This window comes from Teleopsis dalmanni, chromosome 2 (assembly GCF_002237135.1).
Source record: "Teleopsis dalmanni isolate 2A chromosome 2, ASM223713v2, whole genome shotgun sequence".
In the NCBI taxonomy this organism is placed as follows: domain Eukaryota; kingdom Metazoa; phylum Arthropoda; class Insecta; order Diptera; family Diopsidae; genus Teleopsis; species Teleopsis dalmanni.
In genome coordinates, this window is record NC_051847.1 from 244029401 (window position 1) to 244041226 (window position 11826).

At 30.1% G+C, this 11826-nt stretch overlaps 2 protein-coding genes across 2 annotated transcripts in view; both read right to left on the reverse strand.

Annotated features, from left to right (window-relative positions):
* Positions 1-11202, reverse strand: part of LOC119677222 — a 13423-nt gene extending 2221 nt beyond the window's left edge. The window contains exons 1-3 of the mRNA XM_038088493.1: positions 10414-11202; positions 6292-6502; positions 5032-5289 (exon numbers count right to left, since the gene is read on the reverse strand). Of these exons, the coding sequence (XP_037944421.1) occupies positions 5032-5289; positions 6292-6502; positions 10414-11202 (1258 nt within the window). The remainder of the gene's footprint in view (positions 1-5031; positions 5290-6291; positions 6503-10413) is intronic.
* A 183-nt stretch (positions 11203-11385) lies between these two features.
* Positions 11386-11826, reverse strand: part of LOC119677223 — a 13850-nt gene continuing 13409 nt past the window's right edge. Inside the window, exon 2 of the mRNA XM_038088494.1 lies at positions 11386-11817. Within this exon, the coding sequence (XP_037944422.1) occupies positions 11386-11817 (432 nt within the window). The remainder of the gene's footprint in view (positions 11818-11826) is intronic.

An 11826-nucleotide genomic window follows, 5' to 3' on the forward strand; every position in this document is an offset into this window, starting at 1 on the left:
TTTAAACATAAACTAAATTTATTTTCTCTTATTCCTTTTTCCTCTTAGTTACTCATTGTTAATGTGGGAAGCTGCAAAAAACTTCATACAAAAGACTTTTTAGAAATGTATGTGAAGGGCATAATAAAGTTTTTTTTATAGGCCTTTAAATAAGATTAAGATTAGATAGTAGTATCTAGTATTAGCTAGTAGTATTATTAATATTTCCTTATTGTCAGTGGAATCAAGGTGATAGATAACCCCTTGACCATTTAGCTTAAAGATAATTACAATTAAATAATTCTTATATATTTCTGTGTTTATATTTTAAAACTAATCTCAGCTGGATATTATACCATAGTAATAAGTAATTGGAAAATTTAAAAACTTTTAAAAACTGCTATTGAATAATGATTGATAGTAAAATTGGTAAAATAAGATATTTCCTTGTTTCCTCCTTGTTATTCTATTTAATATAGTGAATTTTAAGAAACCTGATCCTGAAGTATTTCTTAATATATTTCTTCCCCCTTGCAAAGGAAATCTTTCTTTCATCTTTTAACTATTATTGAAATAACTTTTTGGAAAAATTTTGTAGTACATCATTTTTGACGCTGGTTTTTAGTATTCAACACCAACGAAGTTAGTCGCTTTTTCATCAACTACTGGAATTATTATGGCTGAGACACAAAAACAGAAAATGTTACCAATATACTTTTGCAACAAATTATAGCGGCCAACTAATAGAATACATACATCTGCTCTAGGGCTACCCTTCCTTTCGTGTCCATCAGAAATCACTAATGTTGTTCATTTTATTAAAATACTGAGATCAAAACAGAAGCATCACTATATAAAGCTCCGCGAAACACCTAATCCTTTTCCAAAGATAGCAATGGGCTTTCACTGATAATGATTCTGGTCTACAGGAATACAGTGCTTTATGAAAACAACAATGCGTTGTCATATTTTTCTTCTTTTTTATTTTTGTTGAGATTATATTACCTTAACTTACTTTCTTAATTTTTAAAAAACGTAATATCATGCCTGCAAATAATTTTCACTTAAGATTTTGCTCTATACTACTTAAATAAAGTATTAAACTATATCGAGTAGGAACTCCATAGAATTGGGTTATGCATCGGGGTTATATTAAAAAATTTTTCACTCCTAAAATATTTAAAATTTTGTTAGACTTTGAGATTTTTAAAATACGCATTGTACTAGTAAAAAATTGAACTTTAAATCCGAAATACTAGCATTCCAATATAGAGCAAACATTAAAACAAAAAACTAATACCCGTCCAACATAGTGAAATAGCCGCAGCTGTTGTTTTCCTTCCATTTAAATTTTTTGATTGTTTATTCCATCAACTGTAATATTTTCCATAACAAACTTCACTACTTTCCCAAAATAATACCAAAAACAAAATTTCAGTATTGTGTGAAACTTGCTGATATGTTGTGTTATAAACTTTGCGTTTTAGCCTGCAGGAATAAACATGAATAAAATTGAAATCCTTTTTTCTGCAACATTAAACATTGAAAAAGGTAAGCAAAGTACGTGAAATCATTTTATTTAATGGAACAGGGTCGGATTTTCTAGATTGAAATATATATTAAAATGTCTGCAAAATGTAGTAAGAATGTTTCATATATTGTGACATTCATGAGCTGCTTCAGAACAAAACAAAACTTGTCCTATTATTCTTTAAATATTATTAAAAATTATAATTAAAATAATTAATAGTAAGTCTAATAAAAATTAATAAGAAACAAAGTTTTAAAAATAGTTATTCATCATCAAAAATTATACATAGATCGATACTCTTTATATGTAACCCAGCTTCTGTGATAGTTTTTGAAAAATTGATTTCAAGATTATTTGCGAACAGCATTTACAGCATTAGAAAATCATATAAACGGAATACACACAATCAAAAGCAAACTTAAGATAAAATGATAAATTAGCTAAAGACTAATTTTTTTAATCCAATACTGACAAGACTTTGGACGCATTCAGTCCTTTTGATATATTACCAGAATGTCTTTGAAAATATTTAACCTATATGTTACAGAAAAATACAACCCTGAAGTTTGTGATCGTCTGCGACAATTTGGATTCCAAGAGATCAATGATTAAATTGTTGAAGTGTTTCCCTCCAAGATGAATCATGGTTTCCTAACCATCCAACGACCAAGTTAACCGCTTGTCAGATAAGTGAATCTTGCGAAGATTCATAGGAGGACGGAATGTTAAAGAAGAAAAACAATACTAAGGAGAAAGCAACCCTGTTTGGCAGGATTACAGCTGAAAAACAAGAAGAACAAGTGGATGAAGAAAATGATCGATAAAAAAAATGCAAATGTTAAATGCACAATGGTTTTTTAAAGAAATATAATAATTATAAATTGTTCGTTTATGTGAATTGTAATAAAAATATTAATTAAAATAATTATAGTACTTTGCATTACATAAACAGTTAACCTATCAGTTCGAAAATGTTTACAAATATCACTGTACATTTGAATCAATTAATCTTCAGCTATATGTTTATGCTTTGAAGTTTCATTTGATGATTTATCCGTTAAATTTGAAACATGCGAAGGACCAATATATGGAAGCAGCGACTGACATAAAAACAATAAAACAAAATCCATGAATATAATAGATTCGGTAGGACTGTACAATGTGCAATGAAAAAACTGAAAAAGAAAGCAAAGTCAAGATACCCTAAGGTTGAGCAAAAAAGGGAGTAAAGTATGAATCAAAAACCACCGCTTAGCCAAAGTCATTAATATTGGAAACCCAACTGCAACTAAACCTCTTCAAGACGACTTGTAAAAAATTAAAATAATATTTGACATCCAATTCCTTTAAGAATATATATTTACACATCAGTTTATGAACAAGATTTTCAACCCTACCTATCTCTTACAAAAACCATTCCCTGATTCCGAAGTCTAGAGTTTATGTTGATATTCAGTTTAATGGTTCTTATCATATCTGGCACTCAGCTCAACTTCAATAACTTATGTCTATCATGACATTTTTATTATTTTCAAATTACTGCCTGCAAAAGATATTAGCCACTATATACAAAAATCATGCGGGACTGTCTAATATGTCACAGATAAGTATACTATACTAATATCAAAAATATGATTAGATATTTCATTTTATTGAAATTTTTTATAGTCTGCTAATATTTGAAGACTTAAGCTTAGATTATATCTGCGCACATGTTTTACTTAATTTATATAAATGCCAATAAAAATAACGTCCTTGACAAAATCATGGTACACAAGGCCACCATTCCAATCTAACCTAATAAGAATAACTTCAGGACAGTATCTTATAAAATGATTAAAAAGTGGCGCTCCAGTTTCATTAGGGCAAACGCGATAAATTTTGTTTTCATCACCTATAATTTGGTTAAAATCTCTTCTATTTTAAGCTTCTCTAATATAATAGTGTAAGAAGACTCATATCTCGGAAAATATAAATTTTTTTTGCTTTTAATTGTTGAGTTGGTAATTTTTAAATAATTTTTTGTTGCTAAGAGATGCGCTCTTCTGATGTTTCGAGAACTTGTATTTTAGATACATTTTTAAATAATCATATCTTAGGATCTGTAAGCGATAAAGACTTAAATTTTTCTTGGGTTTTATTTATTTTTTATTTATTTATTTATTATGATTAATTACAACATATAAAATCTTATAACTAAGATCAGAAAAACGAGCGCTAGCTGCCAGGGCCTTCAGCTCGGATATTATAAATTAAATTTTATTTACTAGATTACAGGCTTTAATATATTTATACATCAAAAGTATATTTTTAACATTAATTGTTTTTAAAACGCTGGTTGGTGAGATATTGGAAAAGATATTACTACGAATAGAATTAAAAGAAGGGCAATTGTTAAGTATATGATCTATGGATGGTGTGCTATTACAAAATAGACAGTTTGATGGCTGATCGCTACTCAAAAGATGTTTATGAAAAAGCTTTGAATGTCCTATACGCAATCGGATAAAAATCTTACATTGTTGACGAGTGCATGATTGTGGGTATATAGCTTTTAAACCACTGGTATTAATCGACTTGTAGCGATGGTTGTACACTGACAATTCCATAGCCCATTCGTCTTTCATATCTTTGTTTATTAAATTTAAAACGTCTTTTCTTTCGGATGTCTTGAATAACAATAAGGGAGAGCGAATAGCGGCAGAGGCAGCTTGATCTTGATCTTGATCTTCTTGGGTTTTAAATATATTCGGTTGAATATTTTACAGATAGCCTTAACAACTTACATTTAATTATCAATATATAAGAGTTAGCATTTATAAAATGTCTTTAATTTCTCTAAGCAAAAAAATTTGTTTGTTTTAATGTCTTAATTGTTTTAAACGAATAATCGCCTTGTATATTCCACAACATATTCATAAATTAAGTTGTTCGGCGACTGTAAGGGATCTAATATATTAATATCAAAACTTCAATAAATTCATTTTTTGCAAACAACTACATATTTTAGAACTACGTAAATTATAGAATTTCCAATTTATCCATGATTATATATGAACTTCCATGTTACGAGTAGTATTAGTAAAGCTGAGATAAAAACCAAAGTTTTTATTTATCAGTTTTTTATGTTAGATATTATCTCAAAATCGAAAGTCAATATTTCTTAAAAGTTTCAATGAAAAGTTTTTATAAGAAATTATATTTAGTTTCCTGTTTATTGCTTTAAATGTGAACTTCGAATGAAATATTTTGCTTTCATCTCACTCTTCTTAGTTGAATGAGACAATTCATCCTAAATTTGTTTACACTTGGGGAAATTCAACATTAGGAGCAATAATTTATACGCTAACTTCTTTAAAATTTATGGTTTCCTCTAAATTGATAAATTGAAAATTTTGGTAACATTATAAGTCAACAAAATATTTCATTGTCAGTTCGCTGTAGTAACGTGACACAGTTTCCTGGATGAAATTTTTTATACCACAAGTCGCTTGCCTTGCCATATCAGTTAACCCACTTACCTGAACTGCTTGGCGAGCACGTATAATTCCCCGAATCGGCAGGAGTTGCTTTCGCTATCAATAATTTACTTGTGCGCGTCGAACGTTCCATTATGACGTTGATGCCGCCGCGTTGTGAGTAATTCATTACACGTTTCCCCTTGTACCAATAAATAAAAGACGGCGGTATAGGAGATTGCATAGCCAGACATGTAAGATTTATGTCGCTGCCGCTCTTGATGAAAAGCTCTGCATTGCCCAGAATTTTAGCACGTGAAACTGCAAATAAACCAAGCAAAGTTAAGAAAAGGAATAAGAATTTCTGGAATTTTGGCGGTTACTTCGGTTTTAAAATTTTATGGCTCATGAAAACTAAACAAGCTGTGCCAAGTACTTAAAATACTTAAAGCAAATTTCACTTTACTTCATTTCAAGCATTTGGCCAAATTTTGGAAACGTTTATAACCAAATTTTTTTCATCCTCCGTTCTCCAAATTTAATACTCGTACTTGGTACAGTACCGGGAATGTATAATGGAAAATGTATATTTAAGAAGAAGCGAATATAACAGTTTTACTTATGTGTGTTGGTGGAAGCCATTGTATGTCATTTCATTGTGGCTTATACAATATGAAATACATAAAATCCTGCCACCATATCCACTCTCACTTGACTTATAAAAATGGTCAGTAAAAGTGTAAAAACACAATGACACATAAAAGCCTGAACTCGTCTTTGTTAGTGATTTTTATCTTACATATAAAAATAGTTATAACAAAAAAAACCATATATATAGTATATATATATATATAAAAATGTGAGTGTACGTATTATATGTAAATAGCATTTCAAGAAAGGAAAGGCAGCAACACAATTGCCGTGGAGGCACATTTTGCATTTAGCACATGTGTAACAAGCTTATAGGCATAGGCATACATTGGTATTACATTTGAGTATCCAGAAAGTCATGTACCTTTTTAGTCATAATTTCATTTTTATTTTATTTTTTTTTTGCCTTCCCTAATGTTGCTTTGATAAGCAACCGGAAAGATTTGCATACAAAGTCACAAAGGCAGTTTCCGTACCATTTTTTTTTGTATGCTGTGCGGATTCCATTGTTATTTCAAAAAAAAAATTTTACACCAAACTCTTTTTCTATAAATTCCCAGTTTTCCTCTTCGAATCCTTTTTTTTTATCTTTTGTGCAACAATTTTTCTTTTCTAATATCTCGTGCATTTCTTTTATGCCATTATGATATTCATTTGACCATGCACACTTACCCACTACATTGAGTCGAAATCCTTGACTTATTTTTGGTTCAGTTGATACTTGACATTCATATGTACCCGAATCTCTTGGCTGAGGTGATGATATTCTCAATGTCCATTCATCTGATCCTTCGGTATGTAGCGATTGAAATCTTTGGTCATTTGTGTATGTTAATATGCCAACGGTAAGTATGTGTAAGTCACGTTTACGTATCCAGGATACCTGAAAAAAGTAACGAAACGAAAGCAGATATTAAAAAAAGCACTTTCATGAATTTGAAGTTAATGTATTGGAAAGAAAGATTTATTGCGATAATTGGCACTAAGCTTGTCAGGTTGTAAGAACGCAGAAGTGGAAGAGAACGTTTAATGTTAGATAGATGAAAATTTCAAAATTGCACTTCTAAAAAATTGCAGAAAAAGTGAAGTTTAGTTGGGATTTAAAAATTTATCTGCAATATTTATTTTTAAATGCAGTAACTATAATAAATTAAAATTGTATTTGCTACCTGTTTTCACAACAATAGAAAGGCATTAAGTTTAGATACTTTTTTTTAATCAGCAAATTGCATATTTTTCGTTAAGCAAACTTTTTAGTAAATTATTATTAAATATAATTTATTAAATTAAATATATTATTATTAAATATAATTAAATTAATAACTTAAGTTATTAAAACTAAGAAATAATTAAGGTGTTAAGAAATTACCGCAAAAATAGTCGTTGGTTTCTATCGAATAGACGAAAACAAACTCTATCATAGACAGATATGCGTAATAACATATTATATCGATTGACATTAGTCAGCACATACCCATTTTGAACAATTATTGGTACTATCCCGTTTAAAAATATTCTAAACTTTTTCAATAATTATAAAAATTTATGTGAAAATTGGACTTTGTGCATTACAGAAATAAGTGGGATCTTATTTACAATCGATATGTGAAGGCTATGACTACTTTTGATAGTAGGCACGGAACAGGTCCCAGATGCAATTAAGATGTTATTTTAAGAGCATAAACTTAATACAAACAAAAAAAAATGAAAATCATTAAAGGTCAAAAATGAAAATGAGAAAAAAACATGAAAGGAACACTTGTTTGAAATTGTGTCATCTAAAGGCAGTATATATTTGTTCCACTACACTCAATGATGGAATAAATTGTCATTTTATATTGCCTAAAATATTATATATTACTTATTAAAAGTAGTTGAAATGACTTTTGTCTTATAGAATCCTTATAATACTGGAATGATAGTCATAAAAATATTAACAGAACATTGTGTTTTTGTATGAAGAACCTAGTTTCCAGATCTCAAAACTAGTTTCCAGATATCAAAACTCTTAATGTAGGGTTAAATTAATAGTAATTTGGGTATGATATCATTTACTCTATGCAATGCAAGTACATACACTTAATAGTCAAATACAGCTATGTTACTAGTACATTCAAAATTATTATTTATTTATTTTTGGTCAATATATTCAAAATTATTATTCAAAGAAGTACAATTTATTTGGATATATATCTTTTTCAAAACATTTCTTAATTAAAATTTACAAATATTATATATTAAGAATATTAGTAAGTGTTAGTAAATATACAAATATAAACATACGCTACATGATATTGATTTTAATACGATAATGTTTTACTTAATATATTAATTTTATTCACAAGAATTGCAATAAACTTATGTTTACTTTTTCAAACTAAATTGAGATTAATAAGTACTGCAATATGTTTTATGTGCTTACGTCTTACTTATTTGCATTTGCATATGTTCCGCATACCTTAGTAGTATGCATACCGAAGAGCTCGAAACAAATACTGAAATTAACTCAAGAGCCATCAAATATATTTTTAATGTATTTTAATGGTCGTAACCCTTAAAAGTCTCAATCGCATAAATTAAATTACAAAAAATGAGAAAAAGGATTTTTTAATAGCTACGAACCCTGCACTCAAAAAGCCATTATCCATTAATGAATATGGCTAGATATTGGCCCCATATAACCCATGAATATATTAAAAATATACGGTGTGATTATGCAAATATTTCAGTGTAAAAGTAGTATAGCACTATGCGAAAGTTATAATTTAATTTTTTTTATTCATCCATGCCACATACCCTACACTCCAAAAAAATATGTTTATTTATGTTAAAACAATTACTACTAAAATATTATATTATTTTATTTAGTTTATTAAAATTAATTTAAATTAAAATTTTCTGTATTACAAATTTTCAAAGGATAATGGAATAAATTTCCACCAGAGAAATTTTTTATCACATCAGCGATTTTATAATAAAGTGTTCTAATTATATTGGAATATAATATCTCTTTTGTTAAGTTCTTTGAAAAGTTTGATATAATTTTTTTTTCAACCTGAGTTTTAAAAAAGTATACCTTTAAAATTCTAATTCTAATTGTACTGATTTAGAACCGTTGTATTGTTGACAGGTTATTTAAAACAAGAGTAAACGTTTTAAAAAAGCATTCTTTGTCCAACCATCTATTAAAATTCTCTAATGACACAGACGTCTTTAGTCATGTCTGCCGTCATTACCAGCCTTTTGTGGACTCAAATAAAGCATAGCAATAGATTTATTAGATACATAAGTTGTCTTGGTCAGGCATCTACCCCCACCTAACATATGAAGTTACGTCTCATAAATCGCAAGTAATTTTTGATGAAACTATATATATTTAAACTAATTCTAGTTCCAGTAGCAACTGCTTAAGCTTCACGCTTCACGCTAGACCTGGCTTTATTCATTGCGTTGTTCATATGTCACTCTGCTAATATAGCTCATATTTATATATATTATATTATATATGATATTATTAAATATACATCTCATTATTGTCACAACCAAACACCGCGTAGTGTGTTTTGAAGTCAGTTTCGCTTAATTTAATTTTGTTAAATTTTTTTTGTAATTTTATTTCTGCGAAAGTTGTTAGTAATAAAATTTTACATTAAGGATAATGGCTTAGCAGCATAGCTGAATTTCTTCCATACAGAAAATATAAAAAATTGTAAGTTCGTTTTTTTTCAGAAATTTATGACCATTTAAATACACATTTGCTGTCGATATGCGGTAGGTAAATGGCAATGAATTATAATTTTATGGGTTCTTCCGTTTTTGTAGTTATAGAAAATGAAAATTTCACAAAATTAAAATAAATAATGATAACAAAATTTGCGTATATATCAATTTGAATGTATGCGAAAATTGATATTGGGTTCCTATGCTAATTTATGGTTATATTTTTTGTCTTCCTGCAATCTAAATCGCAAGAGAAATTGAAGAGATATAGTTAAAAATTTGACAGAGAATATATGGAAAAGTAAACGAAAAAAAAGTTGATAATGAAAAATAAAATAGAAGATAACTAAAAGTCAAAACTCATAAGTTAATTATTTCATATATGTGATTTAACTTTACATATATGTGAAACCCAAATGCCCTAATTCAAATATAAACGAGAACTATGAAATATTTGTCTTTTTTCATAATAATGTCTAATTACAATATATAAAAATACAGGCACGTTCAACACTGCCTTATTCGATCCGTTCGCGAACCCCTTACATCGATGCGGTAGTAGTTGACCTGAAAATTAAATGCCAAGAATACTCTTTTTATAATGCCAATTGGATCATTCAATCTAATTAAAAGTTAATATGTTAATACATTTCTTTAATAGCGGAAAAAATGTATCATCGCACGTTACTTTGTTTACTTTATTAATCTGCTCATTGATTTATATTAGAAAACCGACATCCGTTATTGTCGGTTTTAAGGATTGACATGCTACTGACGATGTGAAGAAGTTCCAAATAAGAAGAAGTTGATGGAAATGTGAATATTTCTTTTTAAATTTTAGTGAATATGTTATCATTAAATAAGAATTTCAGTTTAGAAAAGAAAAGAAATAGGTCGTCATATGAAAAATTTTTGTTAAAACTTTTAATGCAAGTATTTTTTCCTGAGCTTTGCACAGCGCTACTTTTTTTTCATGCTTTATACACCGTAGAATAGCCGAACAAATTTATATTATATTTAATCCCTTTATTCCTAGGTGGAACAGAGGGCTGTAACAAATAGTTTCCATTGAACTCTATCTAATGCAAGACGTTTTGTTTCACTGCAGCTCTTTCCAGCATTTCTTAATTCGGCTTTAGTTTGTCGCTTCCAAGTATTGCGCGGACGCCCTGGTCTTCTACTGCCTTGAGGGTTGAAATCTAAGACATTTCTTGCGATATCATCAGCGGGTTTTCTTAACATATGGCCAAGCCATTTGTATTTGCGCATCATTATTTCATCAGTTATAAGAGGCTGATTCGTTCTAAACCCGAGCTCATTATTGGTTATGGTTGCTGGCCAGAATACATGAAGGATGCGTCGTAGACAACGATTGGCAAAGGCTTGTAACTGTTGTGCATCTCTTGCCGTTAGGTTCCAACTCTCACCACCATATAGTAAATTTAATTGTACGTTTGCATTGTGTACCTTAGTGCGTTGTGTGATGTTGGACGAACGCCAGATTTTGTTAAGGGTTCCAAACGCTTGCTTCGCTTTCGATAGCCTGTGCTGAATGTCTTGCCGACTGCCGCCGTTGTTCGAAATGTAGCTTCCCAGATAGCAGAAACTTTGTACATCTTCGATGTAGGAGCCATCTAGTTGAAACTTCGTTGAGCAGTTTGAATTGAGACGCATAGACTTAGTTTTGTTGATATTGATTGACAGACCAGCTGCCACTGCACGCTTTGCGATGTTGTTTAACGATATTTGCATCTGGGAAAATTTATGTGTTGGTAAACAGATGTCATCAGCGTAATCGAGGCCAGTAAGTTTGTTTTGAAGGCCGAAAGAGATGCCGTGATTTGTGCTCAGAGCTCCCGACATAACCACATCTAAGACTATATTAAATAGTATAAGTGAAAGAATGCAACCTTGTCGAACGCCAGACTTAATTTGAATTAGCCCGCTGAGAAGTACTGAGCAGTGCGCGTCAGAGTATAAGCCTTTTACTAAATTTATTAATTTACACGGTATACCTTTACGTTCTAATGCATACCAGATGGTGGTCTAGAGAAGTGTATCGAATGAACGTTTAAAGTCGATAAACAGCAAGTATAGAGGAGATCGCCATTCGCTAGACTGTTCGACTATTATTCGAAGGCTATTTATGTGGTCGTCACATGATCGATTATGCCTAAATCCTGCTTGCTCGGCTCGTAGTGTAGGCTCAACGGCCGAAGTTAAACGTTTATGTAAGATTTGAGCAATAACTTTATAAGCTACATTTAGTAAAGTTATGCCTCTCCAGTTGGAGCATTCCATCAGGTTACCTTTCTTTGGTATATTAATAATGATGCCGTCTTTAAGATTAGGCGGTAATGACTCTTGGGACCAGAAGTTGTTGACAATTGGTTGAATAATTTGAGCAGCTGAAATTTTGTCTGCTTTGAGCAGTTCGGGGGCAATATTGTCCGGACCAGCGGACTTACCTGCTTTAAGCTGAGTTAT